This window comes from Notothenia rossii (genome assembly GCF_949606895.1).
Source record: "Notothenia rossii genome assembly, chromosome: 6".
Classification (NCBI taxonomy): domain Eukaryota; kingdom Metazoa; phylum Chordata; class Actinopteri; order Perciformes; family Nototheniidae; genus Notothenia; species Notothenia rossii.
The window spans coordinates 55,817,606-55,841,073 of record NC_136909.1 but is presented as its reverse complement, the minus strand read 5'-3'; the positions used below and the strand labels follow the sequence as shown (position 1 = coordinate 55,841,073).

Here is a 23,468-nt window from a genome sequence, read left to right as displayed (position 1 = left end):
ATCGCATATTTTGGACATAGTTCGAATTGTGATTAATCATGATTAATTAATTTTTAAGCTGTGATTAATCGGATTAAATATTGTAATCGTTTGACAGCCCTAGTATTTAGACATTTCCATCGATCACCACATGGTAGGAAGCGCTGTATGCTAACCATGATGAGGGTGGAGGATGTTCTGACAAATGACCTTTCAGGAAATACATGTCCACACACACTCCCCCACACACACACCCCCATCATTGGCGGTCACTCGTAGTCGAGTATGACTGTCCTCCTTCTTGGTCCTTGTGGGTCTTCAGGTGGGCATAGAGGCAGATTCTGGACCCGATTATTCTTGTGCAGTGTGGACAGGGGAATGTAGTGGTTGAGGGTTTGACCTGTTTGGTGGTTGCTCTCTCCTTCCTGAGTCTGCGCGTATCTTGTGCAGCATGGCAGAGGTCGTCATTATATAGTGCAGCACCCTCACGGACAAGGTTTCTCCAGGTCGCCCTGTCTGTGTCCATGTCTTCCCAAGCTTTTAGGTCTATGTGGCACTTCTTTAGGTTCGTTTTTATGTTATCTTTGTACCTCTTCTTTTGGCCTCCAGGGGCCCGTTTCCCTTTAACAAGCTGGGAATAAAGGACTTGTTTTGGGAAGCGAGAGTCAGGCATGCGGATAACATGGCCAGTCCATCTGAGTTGGTTTTGGGCAATGGTGGCAGTGATGGTGGGAATGTCAGCCTCCTCCAGGACGCTGGTGTTAGTGCGCCGATCCTCCCAGCTAATCCTGAGGATTTTTCGGAGGGATCTCTGATGGTATGCCTCAAGTGCCTTTAAGTGCCTGCTGTATGAGGTCCAGCCTTCTGATCCATACAGAAGAGTGGGGAGCACCACAGCTTTATAGACCAAGATTTTGGTCTTTGCTTGGAGTTCACGGTTCTCAAAGACTCTCTTCCTTAGCCTTGAGAAAGCCCCACTGGCACAGCTGAGGCAATGGTGTATTTCATCATCAATAACAGCTTTTGATGATAGGAGGCTGCCCAGGTATGGGAAGTGGTCCACATTTTCCAGTCTGATGTTGTCAATGGAGGTGTTTGGGGGTAGGACAGGCGTACTGCTGTTTGGTGGAGGATTTGGGTCTTTTTTAACTTGATGGCTAGACCAAGCTGTTTTTTATGCTTTCACAAAGGCTGATAGGATACCCTGTAGGTCCTCTTCCGAGAGGGCTACAAGGGCGTTGTCGTCCGCATACTGCAGCTCCATGATCGATATTAGGGATGCCAGAAACTGACCAGGATCAAATTCAAAAATCGGACAGCCCTGGCGAATATTAATCGATTATTCGCTCACCCCCCCCCCCGAATAAACCTGTCGGTGGCTCCTAAAGATGTGAATATGACAACGCTGCCTTCCGACTCAAACACATATACACAGATCTAGCTATCACCACACACCGAGTTCCACAGCTACCTCCAACATGCACATTAGAAAGTGTACTCTTGCTCTCACACAAACACAAGCACACCATGATCCATATTTTAACACTCATTGTCCTTAATTCCACATGACATTCTGCTGCTGCATAATTCACGCCTGTACCCCCTCTAAAACACCATGTGGCAACACTGGATTCTCACATACACAAAACTACACATCTTAGTGATTCCAATCATTCAATGCTTAGAGAAACAGTAGCAGTGTCTTTAGCATGCTCCCATGGAACCTGATGTGGGTTCATGTGAGCCTTGATGATAAAAAGAACTTTCTACGCGTTGAGCCTATTCAATGTTACGAGATAAACACAGGCTACTGAGGGCACAAGGTTGAAGGAAACCAGTGAGACTATTTTCACAGGGAGCAGAACCATAGCTAAAAAAGGATGCCCCAATGGAACCACTGACTCACCTTTTGGCCACGTGTTATGGAAATGATAAAGTGTGGTCTAAACCAGCAGAGACCATGAGCAGTTCATAACTAAACTGTCATAGAAACAAGGATAAAGATTTTAACTCACGAATGGAAGAAAATCTCAAATGTGGGACTCAAAGTGGGAACACAGGCCGCCAGTTAGATGGAAATTAACAACAAGAAACATGACTTACTCAAGAGAGGTCTCCATCACACTCAATGCAAATGACATAACAGCAAGGGCACCCATCGGCCTCCTCTGTCACAAACTGAATACTAGTAAGTAAAACAAAAGTGTTTTAGCTATGGCTTCAACATTAGCCTTCACTACAACTGAATCCTATGTTGAGCTCATAAGGTCCTCATAGCTTTATGAGATACTGTGTGTTCTGTCATAGGGAACAATCACTGTTCAAAATGAGGTCAACATGATGAATAAAGGCATGGACTGACAGATAATAGTGTCAGCTGTCATTCACCAGAAGTGAGAGACAAGCTGAAACAGCAAAAGTATTAACGGAGGCTTCTGAAGATGCACAGCAAACCTAGACATCCTACAAGAAGCCACCTGGTTCATATGGGGGGCTTGTTTTAGGACAGGCTGAGTACTGACTTTCAGTCAGCCTCCAAACGCCTAGAGCAGTGTTTCTCAAACTTGTTCATACCAAGGACCACTTAACCAATAAAAAAACACTCGCGGACCACCCAACTCTACAAATATCCCAAAACAATGGGCCCGCTTACCAACACTAGCAGGACTGCTCCGTTTGCCGGAGCCCGCCGACCGCATATTATGCTGGCGGGGAACGCCTTAGCCACGAATGCTAGCTTACTCCACCCCCCCCCCGACATTTGTAAAATAGCCGGAGCCCCGGGGGGTCTCGGGGGGGTCCCCGCGCCTCCGGTGATCGCTGACCCCCTCCCGATACTATACAGTGGGGAAAAAAAGTATTTAGTCAGCCACCAATTGTGCAAGTTCTCCCACTTAAAAATATGAGAGAGACCTGTCATTTTCATCCTAGGTATACCTCAACTATGAGAGAAAAAAAAAATCTAGAAAATCACATTGTCTGATTTTTAAAGAATTTATTTGCAAATTATGGTGGAAAATAAGTATTTGGTCAATAACAAAAGTTCATCTCAATACTTTGTTATATACCCTTTGTTGGCAATGACAGAGGTCAAACGTTTTCTGTAAGTCTTCACAAGGTTTTCACACACTGTTGCTGGTATTTTGGCCCATTCCTCCATGCAGGTCTCCTCTAGAGCAGTGATGTTTTGGGGCTGTCGCTGGGCAACACGGACTTTCAACTCCCTCCAAAGATTTTCTATGGGGTTGAGATCTAGAGACTGGCTAGGCCACTCCAGGACCTTGAAATGCTTCTTACGAAGCCACTCCTTCGTTGCCCGGGCGATGTGTTTGGGATCATTGTCATGCTGAAAGACCCAGCCACGTTTCATCTTCAATGCCCTTGCTGATGGAAGGAGGTTGTCACTCAAAATCTCACGATACATGGCCCCATTCATTCTTTCCTTTACACTGATCAGTCGTCCTGGTCCCTTTGCAGAAAAACAGCCCCAAAGCATGATGTTTCCACCCCCATGTTTCACAGTAGGTATGGTGTTCTTTGGATGCAACTCAGCATTCTTTCTCCTCCAAACACTTCTAGTTGAGTTTTTACCAAAAAGTTCTATTTTGGTTTCATCTGACCATATGACATTCTACCAATCCTCTTCTGGATTATCTAAATGCTCTCTAGCAAACTTCAGACGGGCCTGGACATGTACTGGCTTAAGCAGGGGGACACGTCTGGCACTGCAGGATTTGAGTCCCTGGCGGCGTAGTGTGTTACTGATGGTAGCCTTTGTTACTTTGGTCCCAGCTCTCTGCAGGTCATCGACTAGGTCCCCGTGTGTGGTTCAGGGATTTTTGCTCACCGTTCTTGTGATCATTTTGACCCCACGGGGTGAGATCCTGCGTGGAGCCCCAGATCGAGGGAGATTCATCATTGGTCTTGAATTTCTTCCATTTTCTAATAATTGCTCCCACAGTTGATTTCTTCACACCAAGCTGCTTACCTATTGCCGATTCAGTCTTCCCAGCCTGGTGCAGGTCTACAATTTTGTTTCTGGTGTCCTTTGACAGCTCTTTGGTCTTGGCCATAGTGGAGTTTGGAGTGTGACTGTTTGAGGTTGTGGACAGGTGTCTTTTATACTGATAACGAGTTCAAATAGGTGCCATTAATACAGTTAACAAGTGGAGGACAGAGGAGGCTCTTAAAGAAGAAGTTACAGGTCTGTGAGAGCCAGAAATCTTGTTTGTCTGTAGGCGACCAAATACTTATTTTCCAACATAATTTGTAAATAAATTCTTTAAAAATCAGACAATGTCAGTTTCTAGATTTCTTTTTCTCATTTTGTCTCTCATAGTTGAGGTATACTTAGGATGAAAATTACAGGCCTCTCATCTTTTTAAGTGGGATAACTTGCACAATTGGTTGCCGACTAAATAGTTTTTTACCCCACTATATATATATATATAGTATATAACAAAGTACAGCCTAATAATAACAACAGCTTAACGTGACTTCTCTACATCGCCTCGTTCCCACATTAAATCAACAATACAAAATGAAATAAAACTACAGATTATATAAGCATTTTCGTTCAAATGCGATCTACTTCCAGAAAGTTAAGCTCGCTCCATTAAGGAGTTATTCCTGCGAGACTGCGGAAAATTTAAGTTAATTACTTAATTTCAAATGTGAAATTTTACCAATATACTCATGGACCACTAGGGGGCGATTTGAGAAACACTGGCCTAGAGCAGTGCTTCTCAAAGTGTGGTCCGCGGACCACTGGTGGTCCGTGAGCGCCCCCTAGTGGTCAAATAAAACTGTGATCGATATGTACCTTCAACCAAAGACAATTAGTCTTATTTTGATATTTGAGAAGACTGAGGTTTGTTTTGAATTATTATGTACGTTTTTTAGAAGAGAATTGACCTTTCCCCAACTGATGGCTCATAAAAGAGAACAACAAGAAATGAAATGTATAATATTTAGTTCAGGTAGGGCTATAATGTCCGAATAGAGAATCTACCTACACCTGAAGAATGCTTATTGTACTTTTATCCATGTTGAGAGTGAATGACACACAGCACAGGTACAATCTGGCAGCAGGGTGCACTGACGCTGATTGTGGATCAATAAGTAGGTGGACAGCGCATGGTGCTGAAATAGCCAATATGCGGTTTGTGGTGTGAAAAAAATAACACCAGCTCACTAAATCATTCAAACGTAATGTTTACTTATGTGAACAGTAACAAAGTTCAGTCAAAACATTGACAACAAAATCGGAGAAAGCCGCTTGATCATGGAGGGCGAGGGGTAGTGGTGCATATGCTGCCACCCCAGTTGGCAGCTTAATTTTGAAAAAAAAGTTGATTCAAACGCACAAAAGCCTTGGATCTTAATAAGCTTGTGAGCAGTGGCGGACTGGCCATCTGTAGAATCACAGAACGGCACCGCAACAACCCCCCCCAAGCATTTGAACGTGTCACATGTTTTAACAATCAATTACTTAAAGGGGACCTATCATGCAAAATGCACTTTTGTATGTCTTTTATACATGAAGATGTGTCCTTGGTGTGTCAGGGAACTCACGCAGCTTCAGAAAATAAAACCCTCTCTTTTCCTCCGTACCCAAATCTCTAAAAACGGGGCTGCAACGGATCTGATACAGACTGATACAGATTTGAAATTGTTCTGACGTCAGAAACGGGGTGCTCCGCCTATATGGGCAACTCTCCACCTATCAGGGGAATGGGGGTTGCCGTGGCATGGTAACAGCATGGTAACATGACACTCGTGGCTCGCCCCCCTGCTGCAGCTCATTTGCCACAGAATCAGCCCTTGTGAAGACAGGGCTGGAATAGAGCAAATAGAGCTAAATGAGGCATGGCTAAAATGCATGATCTGTTTGGTATTTTGAAAAATATACTTCACAGAAATGTTTTGTATAGGTATGGCCCTACAATATATTATTCAAATATAGCATGATAGGTCGACTTTAAATTAGCCTCTGATTATGTTCCGGCCCGCCATCTAGTGGCTCAGAAAAAAATTGGCCCAAGGCCAAACCCCTGATCTATGATATGGTAATATAGCATTAGTATCTTTCCTGGTCTGAAAGGCTGAATTACAGTAAAGTGAAATTATATTCTGAATTTATTCTAAATGCTGCCTTAAACCACGCAGTATTTATATCCACGTTCCAAAAATGTTTTTCTTTGTTTTTATGTCATTGAACCGGTCATGTTGAATGTATTTATACATGTAATTGTTAATGTCATTACTAATCGGTACAGTAATACCATAATAGGGGTGGGGCTCTGTTGGAGCGGGTGGGGTGTTGTTTCATTTGGAATGTAATATTGTATTGATCATTGTATCTTGTGTCCTTAAAACCAATAAAAAGACCTTGATCAAAAACATTATTGTGTAAATATTCTTGTGAAAGCATGAACAGTCAGCCCTACAATATAGTTGCCATGTGGATATGGAGGCATGGCTCGGCTCCAACAGAAACATGATTGTGATTAAGCTTTGTATAGATGTATACCATGTAGACCACCAACATAGGTGTGGAGATGAATTCATCTGGAGACATTTGAATATTGGTCAGAAGAATAACCAATAAATGTGTTCCTCAAAGTCCTTCAGCTCAATTCTTATTGAATGAAGTCAAAAGAGCAGTAAAGTCAAATCCAATATATCAAATGACCCTTTTGAAACCTATTCATGAAATCACTATTTGGATGTGTTTCTATTAGAAATGTTTTGATCATGTAATCCAGTGGTCGCCGACCAGTCGATCGCGAGTGTGGTGCGGGTAGATCGCGGACCGTTAAAAAAAAAGTAATAAAAGAAAGAAAAAGAAAATTAAAATAATAATGTTTGAAAAATACGTTTTTAGATGTAAACCTATCATCTACCACCCTGTTAGCAGGTTCCACTTGATTGACGTATATTTGAGACACCTCAATAATATAATACATTAACCGTGCTTTACGTGAACCTCATCATGACACAAGAGACGACGGCAGGACTGTAATTTCCCGTGTTCAGTGAACGCAACAGAGGCAACACACCAGACCAATCAGAGAGTTGCATGGAAATACATGTGTGCTTGTGTCATTCAAGCTCGGCTCTGTGTGTGTGTGGCGATAGCGCATTTAGTGTGATAGAGAGGGAGAGAGGGAGTGAGGGAGAGAGGGAGTGAGGGAGGGAGAGAGGGAGAGAGAGGGACCTGTGCTAGCGGGGACCGTGAGGTTAGCATCTGGTTAACTAGCTGCACTAATGGACATAAGGAGCTGTTTCCACAACAAGCTGGAGGAGAGTCCTCTCCTGTCAGACTGAGGGGCTCAGGTGAGCTAAAGGACAAATTATTTAAAAGATTATTTCCACGGTACACCTTCATATGATCATTATAGTTATACATACAATAAGAGAATCAATGAAAAACAGGTATGAAATAGCACACTTAATGGCAGTAAAACAAGAATACAGTTTAATGTGATTTGTAAAATATCCATAAAGAAAAAGAAAATCTGTTTACAGTTCAGTTTCATATGGGTGCTGAGAGAGGTATCCATAGATCTCTTCATGTTGCTCTCAAAGTGCACCAGATTGATGCTTTCAACTTCAATATTTAAAGAAATATCTTCCCGGGGGAGCCTCCCCCCGGACCCCCCTTGAGGAGGTGAGGTCCGCCCCCCAATAGCACTTTACCACTGCCTATATGCCTTGAGCTGATTATGGAGCCTTCATTGTAACAGTAATTCAGATACAATTAGCCTATATAAAAGGCCCAAATTGGAAGCATTGTCTGGGACGTCTTTTTCACTCAATTCTGCAATAGGTAGATCTCGCCTTTCACCTAGGCCGAGGTCGGTGATCTTGGGCTTAAAAAGGTTGGTGACCACTGATGTAATCCTTTCAAAGTGGGGGGAAAGAACCAGAAGTAATCCCATCAGTCAGTCCTCTCAGCAGAGCGCTCCTCTGCCTCCGTGCCTCTTGTTTCCTGACATTTCCGAATGGAGCTGCTCTGGATGAGCAGGTTGAAAGATTGTTATCTTCCCCTGCACATCAGTCTGAATACGGACCATTTAAAAGATTACATTGTATCAAGAAACTGTGAGGAAGAGAGGGGGGAGGAGGAATTGGCCAACTTCGAGACAATGTCATCTACAAGGGATTCATACGATGTATTATCAGACAGCCTGAGGGAGGGAAGCTGCTTTTCATTCCTCTTCAGTTGATGGAAAATGTCAAGAAGGGCAAAAGGTGTGAAGCTAATGCATTATGTCAACATTTCTGTATTCTATTAGGAATGTGTATTGAGAGTGGAAGTGAGAAGAAAATACAAATAAATGACTGCCTCTGCAAAGAATACAATCAGTACATTTGACAGAATTAAGTCTGAAAGTCTCAGCCCAAGTCCCGGCCATTTCAGGCCTTCAATCACCATTATTAAAACATTTCACTTTTCTTTAAAACATTCCCTTTGATTATTACAATGACACATGGAATGCATTCTGAAGAAGGTGTTCTTTTCTTGATTTATCTTGAACCCCACCTCTTCAACAAATACCAAGTTTATATTGTAAAAATGACCATGATTCCTTTGTAGGTGCAGTTAAAAGGAGAGAGCCCTGAGTTCAAGTTGTTCCAGGAATGACATGATCATACACAGAACGGCATGTTGAAGGAAACATCAGATAAACTGAGCAGGATAGAGACCCCTACCTCTTTGAAGCATGGTGAGGGGTTTCGCATCTGCTCCAACATGGCCCATTTGACCGAGGCCTGCCGGATGTTGCCGTCATACTCCCGGGAGCTCTGGGTGCCACTGGGGGTCCCGCGGGAGCGCTCATACCCCGGCTCGTTGAAGTAGGGCTCAGCCACCAGGATGAGGGACTGCACCGACACCAGAACCTACACAATTTAAAAACACGGAGGGAAAATAAAGGATGTATTGGAAAGCTTCAGGATACCTGGTTAGAAACTTTAAACAGCAGAACAGGAAGTCATTCCGTTAAACTCCCTACTCAATACACTGACAACAGGACTAACTTCACCATCAGCCGCCAAACCCTTATACTGTGCATTATCCTATCTATCATTATCTACCTCTTATTCATAATACACCACTGTATTTATTGTAATGCACATGCAATATATAGTGCACATTTTTACCTCTAATGTTGATATAAATATCTTAATTTTTCTAATATTTCTGGCACATTCTTACTTAAACTTCTAAGTTCATATGCATATTTTGATTATTTTGTATTTCATTTCAATCAGCTGACCTGAAGCATGTTTATAAAAATCTCTATGTTATAATTATAATTTTTTATGTAGCAACTATTACAAAACCTACTTTTCCCCAAGAAAAATAAAGTATTCTGATTGAAGAAATTATGATTGCCGATATAACCCTACACGCTGCAATGATATGAAATGCAGCTTGGTCTGGTTTCCAGAGAGCTGGTGTGAAACCACACTGTAATTCATGAATGTGTCCCAATGGTTTGGTCTAACCCTGATCCTTTGGTAATTACACGGACACTCAGAGTGTCTTCTACATCTAAAGCCGCCTCTTCAATATTCTGGGCAGGGGTGGACTCTGACAAAAGCAATAATTTTTTTGGAAGCAGAAAGATATACCCCTGAATATATCTGTATTAACAGCACGATTAATGTCCGTCTCAAGGAGAATAAGGACGCCGCCCACTACATCACAAACAAAGAGCACCTGGCAGTGAAGGCCGACCAGCCTTCTGGAGCTGGTTGCTGTGCTTCTGATAATGCTCCATCCGGAAGATACCAGTGAACTTCAACTGTGGTGAGCCGTCTGTCTTAAAATGGGTTGACAGATATCAGAGGCAATATCCACCCTTGTTGATGACTGCCTGCTCCCAGCCTACTCCCCTGTCTCCTATTTGAACCCCCTTATTTTCCATTATTGATCCCTAGCACACTAAATTAAATGATAATCAATGAAGACATCTCTATGCACTCTCGAACTCTGCAAAGGAGGGATCAATTTCCAAGGGCCCTGCTCGCTTTAATGCAAGTGTGTGCATAAACCAAACATTACATTTAGCTGACGCTTTTATCAAAAGCGACTTACAATAAGTGCATTTAACCAAGAAGATACAAACTAGAAGAAAACAGAATCATATAAGTACATCAGGTTTCATAGAGCCAAGTGCTACTAAACTGGCTTTAGAAAAGCCAGTCCTTTATTAGTATATAAGTGCTTTGTTAGCAATTCTTTGTTGGTAATTCTATCGCTCGAAGTGGAGTCGAAAGAGATGAGTTTTCAGTCTGCGCCGGAAGATGCGCAAGCTATCTGCTGTCCTGATTTCAAGGGGGAGCTCATTCCACCATTTTGGAGCCAGGATAGCAAACCCACGTGTTTTTGCTGATGGGAACTTGGGTTCCCCTCGCAGTGCGGGTGCAGCGAGCTGTTTGGCTGATGCAGAGCGGAGTGCACGTGCTGGGGCGTATGGTTTAACCATGTCCTGGATGTAGGAAGGGCCAGATCCATTCGCAGCATGGTACGCAAGTACCAGTGTCTTGAAGTGGATTCTAGCAGTCACCGGAACATTTAGGAAGGTTGAAGACCAGACGAGCCGCTGCATTCTGGATGAGCTGCAGAGGTCGGATGGCACATGCAGGTAGTCCAGCCAGGAGGGAGTTGCAGTAGTCTAGGCGTGAGATGACGAGAGCCTGGACCAGAAGTTGCGTTGTTTTCTGGGTCAGGTGGGGATGTATCCTCCTGATGTTGTAAAGAGTGTATCTGCAGCAGCGGGTTGTAGCAGCAATGTTTGCAGTGAAGGACAGTTTGTTATCTAGGATCACACCCAGATTCCTTGCAGTCTGACTTGGGGAAACAACAGAGGTGCCGATGTTGATTGTTAGGTATAGAGTCGGACAATCTTTTCCCGGAAGGAAAAGCAGTTCAGTCTTGTCAAGGTTGAGCTTGAGGTGATGAGCAGACATCCACTGAGAGATGTCCGCTAGACAAGCAGAGATGCGTGCGACGACCTGGGTCTCTGAGCGGGGAAAGGACAGAATTCATTGGGAGTCGTCAGCATAGCAGTGGTATGAAAAACGATGCGGGCCAATAACAAACAACGCTGTGTGTGAATGTCATCGTGCTGCGTTCAAGAGTTTGTGTTCATCCATACCTCAGTGCACCACTAAAGATAACCAGTCGTTGCTCAATGCCTAACATTATCTAAGGCAGGGGTCGGCAACCTTTTTGATATGAAGTGCCATTACAAAAAAAATAATTGTTATCATCGTGCCGAAGATCGTGAATTATCAACGGGGGGGCGGGGGGAGGAGCTCGACGCTCGTGAACTGTCAACAGGAGGGTGGGGGAGCCTTGCTGCGGGGAAGCAGTGTGTGGACCTGTCAGCGCAACACATTTAAATAATTGGTTTAAACAACAGAGTCATCCCCCCGTTTCCTCGACTACGGTCTGGTAGCCGACAGGGAAGTTCAACACACAGATGGCCAGTCCGCCCCCTTTGTAGCATATTATTTCGATGAACAGATCGCCACTGGGCTTTCAACTAATACAAAAATAAATAATAAAGTAATAAGTAAGTAAATAAATAAAGACACAGCCACGCAACAACTGCGCAACATTTGTACAGCTCCTTACGAGTACTGCAATTTGTAAAGTGCTTTCCTCTGTGGTGAAACGATCAGCACTGCACCACGGAAGAAAGCGGCAGAAAGTGGCCTGGAGTTAAAGAGAGCGGGGCTGCGTTGCGTGCATGGCTTGCTTCTGCAGTTAACGGGGAGACGCGCCCTGGCGGCGGTCTCGTTCAGGATCCGAAAATAACATTTAAATATTTTGCACACTTATTCCTATTCACTGGTTACGGTGCCGCGTGCCAATGGTGGAAGTACTCAGGTCTTGTTCTTGAGTAAAAGTAGAAGTAGGAATATTCTGTTACAGTAAAAGTCCTGCAATAAAAATGTTACTCAAATAAAAGTAGAAAAGTATTATCATCAAAATATAGTTAAAGTACCAAAAGTAAAAGTAGTCATTGTGCAGATTGGTCCATTTCAGAATAATATATATGATATGTTTTATAATGATTGATCATTAAAGTGTTCTCAAAGCTGGTAAAGGTGCAGCTAGTTTGAATGACTTTGTATACTGCAGGGTAGCTTTACTCCAGGTGGAACTAAAGTCTGATTTAAGACCTGATTATATTTCACATCATTCATCCAGATCTGTGAAGTAACTAAAGGTATTAAATACATGTAGAGGAGTGTAAGTACACCATTTACCTCTGAATTGTAATGGAGTAGAAGTACAAAGTAGCAGAAAATGTAAATACTCAAGTAAACTACTGTCAAAATTGTAATTAAGTACAATTACTTAGTTACTTGGTACCACTGGCTTTATATTTTGTAAACACAGATTAACTAGTCTTTTTACAAAATAAAAAACATTAAGAAAATGTAACATTTGGCAGTTTAGCTACAATGGGTCTTGGTTATCTTCATAGCTATGTATCCTCCATACTGCTTAGCTTTTTCAGGATGAAATGTGATGTGAAAACAGTCTACAGAATCAAAGCTGAAAATGAGGCGTCCGAGATGAGTGATGTGTGTGTGAGCGGGCATGGCTCCCAGGTTCAAATGATAGTGCCTTGTGTTTGCTTTGATTAACTCCCACACACTGTGGCCAAAGCAGAGTGATAACTCGGCTTTAAAAGGGATCTTTCATGTCAGCTGTTGATCCACCAGGCCTATTAATACAGAGCCTGCAGCACTGTAGTGACAGCCAGAGATGAAGTGCAGCCTGGGACACAAAGACTCTAACAGCATGCTGACCCCCCTGACAGCAGGCCTGATGGATCTGAGGCTCACCTGTAAGAAGCTCGAGGTCTGAGGGTTCCACTTCTCCTCTGGTCTCCCATGCCATGTGTTGAGGATACTTAAACATACCTGGTTAAAAAAAAAAAAAAATTGAGTTATACGTTTTTTTTGTTCAACATGACATATCTAAGGGGAACTGCTCCATCAATTGTTTGATTAAAATGTAACTGTACATACAGTGGGGCAAAAAAGTATTTAGTCAGCCACAAATTGTACAAGTTCTCCCACTTAAATAGATGAGAGGCCTGTAATTGTCATCCTAGGTATACCTCAACAATGAGAGACAAAATGAGAAAGTAAAAAAATCCAGAAAATCACATTGTCTGATTTTTATAGACCTTTTTTGCAAATTATGGTGGAAAATAAGTACTTGGTCAATAACAAAAGTTCATCTCAATACTTTGTTATATACCCTTTGTTGGCAATGACAGAGGTCAAACGTTTTCTGTAAGTCTTTACAAGGTTTTCCCACACTGTTGCTAGTATTTTGGCCCATTCCTCCATGCAGATCTCCTCTAGAGCAGTGATGTTTTGGGGCTGTCGCTGGGCAACGCGGACTTTCAACTCCCTCCAAAGACTTTCTATGGGGTTGAGATCTGCAGACTGGCTAGGCCACTCCAGGACCTTGAAATGCTTCTTACGAAGCCACTCCTTCGTTGCCCGAGCCACGTTTCATCTTCAATGCCCTTGCTGATGGAAGGAGGTTGTCACTCAAAATCTCACGATACATGGCCCCATTCATTCTTTACTATACACGGATCAGTCGTCCTGGTCCCTTTGCAGAAAAACAGCCCCAAAGCATGATGTTTCCACCCCCATGTTTCCCAGTAGGTATGGTGTTCTTTGGATGCAACTCAGCATTCTTTCTCCTCCAAACACGTCTAGTTGAGTTTTTACCAACAAGTTCTATTTTGGTTTCATCTGACCATATGACATTCTCCCAATCCTCTTCTGGATCATCTAAATGCTCTCTAGCAAACTTCAGACGGGCCTGGACATGTACTGGCTTAAGCAGGGGGACACGTCTGGCACTGCAGGATTTGAGTCCCTGGCGGCGTAGTGTGTTACTGATGGTAGCCTTTGTTACTTTGGTCCCAGCTCTCTGCAGGTCATTGACTAGGTCCCCCCGTGTGGTTCAGGGATTTTTGCTCACCGTTCTTGTGATCATTTTGACCCCACGGGGTGAGATCTTGCGTGGAGCCCCAGATCGAGGGAGATTATCAGTGGTCTTGCATGTCTTCCATTTTCTAATAATTGCTCCCACAGTTGATTTCTTCACACCAAGCTGCTTACCAGTTGCAGATTCAGTCTTCCCAGCCTGGTGCAGGTCTACAATTTTGTTTCTGCTGTCCTTTGACAGCTCTTTGGTCTTGGCCATAGTGGAGTTTGGAGTGTGACTGTTTGAGGTTGTGGACAGGTGTCTTTTATACTGATAACGAGTTCAAACAGGTGCCATCAATACAGTTAACAAGTGGAGGACGGAGGAGGCTCTTAAAGAAGAAGTTACAGGTCTGTGAGAGCCATACATCTTGTTTGTTTGTAGGCGACCAAATACTTATTTTACCGAGGAATTTACCAATTAATTCATAAAAAATCCTACAATGTGATTTCCTGGATTCTTTCCCCCCATTCTGTCTCTCATAGTTGAAGTGTACCTAGGATGGAAATTACAGGCCTCTCTCATCTTTTTAAGTGGGAGAACTTGCACAATTGATGGCTGACTAAATACTTTTTTGCCCCACTGTATGATCAATGCCAATATGTGTCCGTTGTATATTTCTAAAGCGGAATTAAATTGTATTTTGTAGAGTATTCAAATGTATTCAGTAGATTATTTTTTTTATATATTGTGTACTAATTAGTGGGGCAAAAAAGTTAGGTAAGCTATTGATATATGTCTTTTCTTTTGTGAATTTGTATATACTTGCTGCTATTGTTAATTTGTATTATATTTGTATACTATAAATATGTTTAACTCGTGTAATGACAACACTGCTGCTGTGACAAAATAACTTCTCAATTTGGGATGAATAAAGTATCTATCTATCCATCTTGATTGGACTCAATATTAAGCTTTGACGCCAATTATGGCGCATTTCCACAGCAGGGCCTCGCTCGGCTTAGTACTGTATAGTTAGGCCTTGGTAGGCCAGGCTCACTTTATGCTGAATTTCGTTTCCATTACAGTTTAGTAGCTGGGGCAGTAACTATAGTAACGCAGTGAAGGCGGAGCCGTGACGTCATGTTAAATGAGAACCAAAGAAAACCAACATCAGCCGTTAGCCTTCAGAGCTCACAGCTCCTCATATCTGTTCAGAAACTAGACAAAAGTTAAACAAGTACAAACCACAGACTGTCTGTGTCATGGCGAATACAGTCGCTGCTTTATTTATGTCTGTAGGCCGTTGTTGTGAGTGTGGACGGTCGGAGCATATACTGCGTTAGCTTAGCCGATCTCCATTTAGTAAACATGCATTTTAAAAGGTTTTTCGCCTGTCGTCTGTCTGCAGACTTGTCAAAGCATTAATTAATGTTTTTTACTAACCGCTATCAGTATGTTGTTACTTCAGCATCGTTTTGAAACGTGTATTACAATTAAATCACGGTTAAATATGTTCATTTTGTTGTAGTTGTAGCCCCCTTGCAAGCGATTCTCTCACTAGTTTAGCATATTCAGCCCGGTTGTTGGCCCGGAAAGAACCTCGATTTTGTCGAGCCAGAAAAACTGTGAAAAAGTACCCGCTAGCTGGAACTGCCCCTAGTGGAAACGCAAACAAAAGCGGGCCGGGTACAGCGCGCTTAAACCGCGCTGTAGTGGAAATGCGCCATTAGTGCTCCACTGTTGAACCTGTTGCATGGCTCACAGCTGGACAAGAATACAAGAGCTCCAGCTGAAATTCTGGAGCAGCTATTTTCTCTTTCCATACCTCATCAGCGTGGTGAATGATGGCTTGCTTCCTTTAGTTTTATCCCAGCCCAAGTTATTTTTTATAGAAGCTGTCTGGGCTCATTATTGGAATGTGTGCGGAGTGTCAGCGGCTGCCTGATGATGAGCCACAGATGTGGGGGTAACCTTGACCCCAACTACTCAATGGAAGAAAGCCAGGACCAGAGAGGGAGAGCTAAATATGTTCTAACATCGCAAAAAAAGAACTCTGGAGGGATGTCGTCCAAATGTCAGCTTTAATTTAAAACTGGACACCTGACAGGGACGCTCTTCAGATGTGCTGGGTGAATTTGACATTTCTACACCTTGTTGGGTTTTTGATGGACAACTATCTTTTATAGCCATCTCACTAAACACGGTAAACTCAATTATTTCAGAAATGTCATTTTCTTTGCAGTCACTACATGTCTTAGTATTGCGGGTTTGATTCTTTATTTGAGAAGATATGACGCTACACGGAAATGTCATCATTTAGGATTCTACTTCATGTAAAGGACTTTGTTCCTAGATGTTTTATACTACATTTTGAATTTGTTGTATATGTTTTTCCATCTCAGGTTAAATGAAAGTGAGTTTGAGTTGTGTAGTTATACCCATTTTTAAAAATGAAAATGAAGAAATCATTTGTCATTATCAGAAATGATACCTTTGATCATTCAAATCTAAATGGAAGACTACATTTCTGTTTGTGATTGATGATTCAAAATGATGAAAGGGTTAATAAAAACAAATCCATCCTGTTCTTGATGATGACACACACTAACAGACTCAGAGCTGGTTTCCACTCACTTTGCCATCATTGTAGAGGTTAGGGTTAAAGCGCACACTGTGTCCCCCGGTGGTCTCCAGGTTGACCAGAGGGGGGGAGTTGGGGTAGTCTTGGGGGAAATACACATCAAACTCAAAGCAGCCGTTGGCGTACGGTGTGTCGGCTGGGCCTGTGATGAGAACCTGAAACACAGAGGAGAGGTGATGAAGAGGAAGCACTGAGAAGGTTATTAATCGCACTCATGGAGAGGGGCTTTATTAAAGAAAGGTGGACACACTGATAACAGGAAGTACAAATTAAATGAAGTGCTAATGGCAATATATCAAGGTGAATTAGTTGCGACTCTCTCTCAGGCGTATTCACGGCCACAACAATGTGAGTAACAACAGGCTAAAGGGTGAAATTAGCAGAACGAATGAGACCAGCTCTATCTACACCTCTCCTGGCATGTGTAGCAACAACTCTTTGTTTCATGAACAAATGAGATAAGCTCATTAATCAAACAAAACAAACACACTTAAAACGTGTCATAAGGACATAAATGCATATGCTAATATAATCAAATAAGCTCTATCCCCAGTATATTATTGTATCTAATCATTGAACCTTAAGCAGAAATAGTAAACAAGCCTTTAAAAGAAACAAATTGAACTGTAGGGCTTTGTTATAGCTGCAGTATGAAGTGCTGCTCGGTCTGTGAAGCAGCTGGGGTTGCACCACAAAAGATGTTGTTTTGATTAGTCAATTATTCTAACAACTTATTAAACGATTTTTTTTTTTTTATAACTCAATCAATACAACAATTTATTAACTATATTAAATCCTTAAAACTGTATATATAATTATTTTAATATTTGATTCAATTATCTTTCGATATATCTTTATCAAAAAACAAAAACAAGATATGACCCTACTTGTTATATGCCTGAACAGAAAAGTATTGAACCACAGTTTAAATGTCATATATTATACCTTTGTATTATACAACAACAACTTTTTCCAAGACAACCTTAACTTTAGTACTACAGGCTTGAGACTAATGGCGTCTTATTGACACATAAAATCATTGAATTTCAATTAATCTTGTTAGTTCCTAAAGCGAGTCTGTCTGCTGGCACATCCACATCTGTCTTTCTTGTTACCCAAACACCCACAAAGTACACATCAGTTGACCTTTTGTCAAAATGTATTCATTAAACTCCCTACATGCGTGCAGGGGAATCACCCTATTTTCTCCTTGTTAATGTTAGCTGTCAGCATCCGAGGTGCATTCAGGCTCTATTTACTAAAAATGTGTATTGTGAATGTAGAGTTAAACATTATGATGATGTGTTTAAATGCAATCTTTTAAAATGAATTTTTTTACAGTTTTCTGAAGAATATATTTTCATGGCAATATAAAATAGATGTTAGAAAGGTTAATTATTACTTGTTAAACTTCCTAAAGAAACAGTATTCAAAAAGAGTAAGTGAGGTTATGTAGAATTAATGGGATTCAATTTTTTTCCCGTAGTATTAAATGGGTATTGAGAGAATTCCTTTTAAAGCAGCTGCTACAAAGTTTCTTTGTCCTGGCGTAAGGATGCAGGGGGGGGGGGGCACAGGATGCGCTGACCCTCACAGATCAGGAGATTTCCACCTCATCAGCTACTGTTCCTTTGTGCTAATGCTGCTCCTCAGGCCATGCTACACTCATGGAGAAAGTGAGCTTTAGTTGGTGTGTATGAACGTATTTGCAGAAGGAAACAGTGCACCGCTGTGACAGGACTCTTGGCTATGGACTAAGATCCTTTCTTTTATACCAGCTTGGTGCTCACAGCAAGTATAACATATATATATACTGCCTGTCCAAAAAAAAAGTCACCACCTGGATTTAACTGAGCCAATCTGGAAAAGCCTTCCATTGGATAATTACTGCAGAGATTCATATGTTTCAGCTGGTAACAAGTTATTTAACCCCAGCTGATGTGGTGTTTAGCTTCTCATTTCTTAAACATCCATGTCGGAAGACAAGGACATTAATCGGTAACAAAAAGATCAAATGATTGGCCTACATCAAGCAAAGAAAGCAACTAAGGAGATTGGTGAAACTACTCAAATCAGGGAAAGAACTGTCCAACGCATTATTTAAAACCAAATAAATGGATCCAGATTCATCCTGTTCCAGAGTGATGAGTGCATCAGGGTAAGAAGAGAGGCCTAGTGCCTACCGTACTGTGGGGGCAGGCTATGATCTGGGGGTGCTGCAGTTGGTCAGGTCTAGGTTTAGCAACGTTATGTTCCCAAAGAATGAGGTCAGCTGACTTCCTCAATATACTGAATGACCAGGTCTAACATCAATGGAGTTCTTCCTCCCTGATGGCACGGACATATTCCAAGAGGACAATGCCAGGGGGGCTCACATAGTGAATGAGGGGTTCAGGGAGCAGGAGCCCTCCCTTCCTCACATGGACTGGCCCCCACAGAGTCCACACCTCAGCCCTGTGGAGAATCTTTGGGATGTGCTGGAGAAGACTTTGCGCAGCGGTGTGACTCTCCCATCATCATTAAAAGATCTTGGCAGAAAATGAATGCAACTCTGGACAGAAATGCATGTTGTGACATTGCAGAAGCTTATCGAAATGATGCCACGGCGACGGCCTGCCAAACTCAAAGCTGAAGGCGCCAAGGCGGTCCAACAAAATATTAGTGGGCAACTTCTCTTTTGGACGGGCAGTGTAGAATGCCTCATTCTGCTTTGAGGACTGAGGTTTTCATGTATATTTGTTCCTACAAATACAGTTAGTTTTATTCTTTGTGCACCCTCTCTATTTTCCTCCATACCCAAATCTCTTAAAAAGGGGCTGCAACGGATCTGATAAAAACTGATCCAGATTTGAACACTTCTATGACGTCACAGAAGTGGCGCTACGGCTATTGGGCCAACTCCACCAATCAGGAGGAGACAGCCACGGACATTGCCGTTCGAAAGCACTGGAGACGCTGTAGTACATATGCCAGGCCTGTAGATGGTGCTGTTCTCACAGAATCAGCCCATGCAAAGACAGTGTTGAATTGAGCGAAATGAGGAATGGCTAAAATGCATGATTTGCTTGGTATTTTGAAAAATAAAAAGTATAAATATGCCTTATATAGGTATGATCCTATACACTATATTATTGAAATAGTATGATAGGTCCACTTTAAAGTGTTTTTTTGGCAAAACTGAGCTAAGAGATGAGGATTTTGACAATTAGCAACATGTGGGTTGAGAGCCATTAATGAAATGTCAGTGGGGGAATGAGTATATCATGGCCAGTTGTAAGTGGAAACACCCGACGCAGTAACACAGTCCAGTAGAACAATCCAAACCCTCTAGTTCTTAAATTAGTGGTCTCTATGAATCTCAGTACAAAACCCTGTACACACCAGCAAAACTATGACATATCCATGACTTTATGACAATTTGAAGTGGTATTTTACCTTCATGATGTCCAGCCTCTCTTCATCACAGCGGACAAAGACGCTGGAGGAGGAGGAGAGGGGCAGGGAGGTGGACAGGGTGACGGCCTCCTGGGCCAGGCGGCGGGATCGGGCGGCGCTGTTGGTGTCGCTAGCGTTCTTCACCTGAGACATGTAGTGGTAGTTCACCTTGAACATCACCTTCCCATCGTCGTCCTCCGAAACCATCTCAAAGGTGTCTGAAGAGAGAGAGAGGCCAGAGTGAGGAAGCTCTCACTGCTGCAGGAATGTACTATTCTCCTCTCAACTAAACCTAAAAACATCAGTACTGCCTGTAAACACTTCAAATAACAACTTTAAAATATACATTTATATTTTTAGCCATGTTTAAATGAATTGTTAGGACCACTTATTAGAAGTTCTTCTTTCCTTCAGTAGTAATGGAGGGACGAAAGGACATGTAGCATGCTGCGGTTAGCTAGTTATCTTGCTAAAATAATGTACCATTGCTGAATACCTTTTAAAGCTGAACAACTTTTTGCTTACATTTGCTACAAAAAAGGGAAAAGGCTGTTTTACTGGCATCACTAGATGGACAGCATGCTAGCTAGTTGGTTCTGTTAGCTCTTGCTCTAACATTGTCATTCTTCTGTTAGACACTTTAAGAGCTAAGAAGCTATGCTGTTTCTTGCCCTTAGAACAACTGGTCTTCCAGTACAAATATACTGTAGGGGTAGACATTAAGGGTAAAATGCCACTGGCCCTCCGTATTATCACTGGCCCCACCATTGTAACCACTGGACCGGAGCATTCGTCCAAAAAAAGATCGACTTATAATGAAGAAAATGAACACATTTGTTGCAATAGTAATTTATGCACTAACTACATTACTTGTACTACAACATTTGAATCATCAGTTCTTCCTCATTTTCCTCAATTGTTCATATTTGGTTTATTAAAATAATGATATTGTGGTCATTGTTAAAAAATGTCTGCTATTATTATGATTATTATTAATTGTATAATGCACTTTCTGCCTTCCTGTCATTAGGAGTTAGAAATGTAATGGCTATGTAATAGATTAGAACCTTCATTATCCTAAACTGCTGGGACATTTCCCTCTAGCCAATACCTTTATATTGTCGACTCTTCACTTAGGCTACTTGTCAGCATAGGTTGGCATTGATGCACTGAGCCGACAGAAGACCTTGTTTATATTGGCATCATATTGAGAGGTGCAGTGACGCGTCCTAAAACCAGGAAGTAAGCTGCTGGTTCCCTCGACAAAAAGCAATGGGATTTCTCCACAGGGTTTTGGAAAATAGCTGGAAATAAGGTCTGTGAAAAACAAACCTGTTTGATAAATGCACGTTTTGTTCAGCCGGATAATCTCCACATGTCTACTCTACTTTTATAATTTTCTAATCATAAATCTAATCGATAGATTAAAAAAGGGTTTTAGGACGCGTCACTGCACCACTAGAAGCCAACTCCATCGATCAAGCTGGTTGAAACTTTCTCTCCCTCTTAATAATAATAATTCATTTATTTTATATAGCTAGGCGCCTTTCAAGGCTCTCAAGGTCGCCGTACAAACACATAAAAAATAAGATACACAATACATAACATCAGCATAAGAGACAAACAAGACAATGCAGTATATAAATCAATCAAATAACCAAATAAATAAAAACAGAGGATGTGTGATGGATAATGATCAGGGTGGATATGCGAGTGTGAAGAGATATGTTTTGAAGCGTGATTTGAAAATGGGGAGGGAATCAGTGTTGCGAATGTCAGGTGGGAGGGAGTTCCAGAGGCGGGGTGCAGAGCGGCTGAAGGCTCTGGACCCCATGGTGGTCTTCTTCTCATACTCCCTGTCACTCTCCGTTTATCTCCTCCGGTGACTTTTTTTTAATTTGAAGATTGTTTTTTGCCCGGCGCTTGGCCGGTTACCGCTGGTATTAAAAACATTTTTGGCGAATGGTTAGGTGGCGCAATAGTCTGTAGTGAAGTAGCGCGCTCACGGGAGCCTGCTCGCGTTGCAAACCATTTCATCAGACTCTTATTATCCCCTCAACAAAAAACGCACTCTTATATCCCACATAGTGTGAAATTCAATGATATAATCAGAAGTCTTGCTAGAAGGAGTTACAGTCCAGCCTTCAGTCTGTCATGACTTGTCTGGTTCTATTCTGCCAGCTCACTGGAACAACAGTGTTTATAGTCACCTGACATTACTTCAGACATCAAGCTGCTTACTACATCCATTTATAAACTGGTGTAATAGGTCATGACATGGCTGTGTGTGTGTGTGTGTGTGTGTGTGTGTGTGTGTGTGTGTGTGTGTGTGTGTGTGTGTGTGTGTGTGTGTGTGTGTGTGTGTGGTAAATAAATAAAACTAATATGCAAATCTGTGAATATCCAAATGTACATATAAACGTGCATCACACAAACTCAGGACTCACCAAACTGCAGCTTCTTCATGGCAGCCACGTATTTCTCCTCTACAGAGCGCAGAACGTACAGAGGCTTGGGTCGACTGGACACCTTCCTCGAACACTCCACCAGCTTCCTCTCTGTGAGGAAACAAGAATCACAAAGGCTAGAGTGAAACAGAGCAAGGATGCATTCCAGGCATTCCAAAAGTGGCACAGTGGGATGAGCTTTGGAATATCTTTCCTGTTTTCTTCTGATCAACCACCTAGAAAATAATATGTTTGATGAAGATCTGAATAACCAAATGTATTTATGAGAAGGATTTTCTTTTTTATGATCGGTTTTTCCTCCCATTAACTTTTATTGGATACAATTAAATTCAGACAGCGTCTGTCATACCCATGTCGACAACTTTAATAATTGTCATTTCCATTCATTACATTGCATTTAGCTGACGCTTTTATCCAAAGCGACTTACAATAAGTGCATTCGACCAGGAAGAAAACAGAATCATATAAGTACATCAGGTTTCATAGAGCTAAACATTTCAATTGCTACTCAACTGGCTTTAGAAAAGCCAGCCCTTTATTAGTATATAAGTGCTTTGTTAGTAATTCAATCGCTCGAAGTGGAGTCTAAAGAGATGAGTTTTCAGTCTGCGCCGGAAGATGTGTAAGCTTTCTGCTGTCCTGATTTCAAGGGGGAGCTCATTCCACCATTTTGTAGCCAGGATAGCAAACCCACGTGTTTTTGCTGATGGGAACTTGGGTCCCCCTCGCAGTGTGGGTGCAGCGAGCTGTTTGGCTGATGCAGAGCGGAGTGCACGTGCTGGGGTGTACGGTTTAACCATGTCCTGGATGTAGGAAGGGCCAGATCCATTCGCAGCATGGTACGCAAGTACCAGTGTCTTGAAGTGGATTATAGCAGTTACTGGTAGCCAGTGAAGGGAGCGGAAGAGCGGCGTGGTGTGGGAGAATTTTGGAAGGTTGAAGACCAGACGAGCCGCTG

General features: G+C 42.2%; 1 protein-coding gene across 7 annotated transcripts in view; it reads right to left on the bottom strand.

Annotated features, from left to right (window-relative positions):
• birc6 (baculoviral IAP repeat containing 6) overlaps positions 1-23,468 on the bottom strand; it is a 135,037-nt gene that overhangs the window by 4,000 nt on the left and 107,569 nt on the right. For all 7 annotated transcript variants that reach the window (XM_079690602.1, XM_079690605.1, XM_079690603.1 and 4 more), the window contains 5 exons: positions 22,490-22,600; positions 20,043-20,260; positions 16,601-16,762; positions 12,856-12,933; positions 8,698-8,886 (listed from right to left, as the gene is read on the bottom strand). In XM_079690602.1, coding sequence (XP_079546728.1) covers positions 8,698-8,886; positions 12,856-12,933; positions 16,601-16,762; positions 20,043-20,260; positions 22,490-22,600 — 758 coding nt within the window. The remainder of the gene's footprint in view (positions 1-8,697; positions 8,887-12,855; positions 12,934-16,600; positions 16,763-20,042; positions 20,261-22,489; positions 22,601-23,468) is intronic.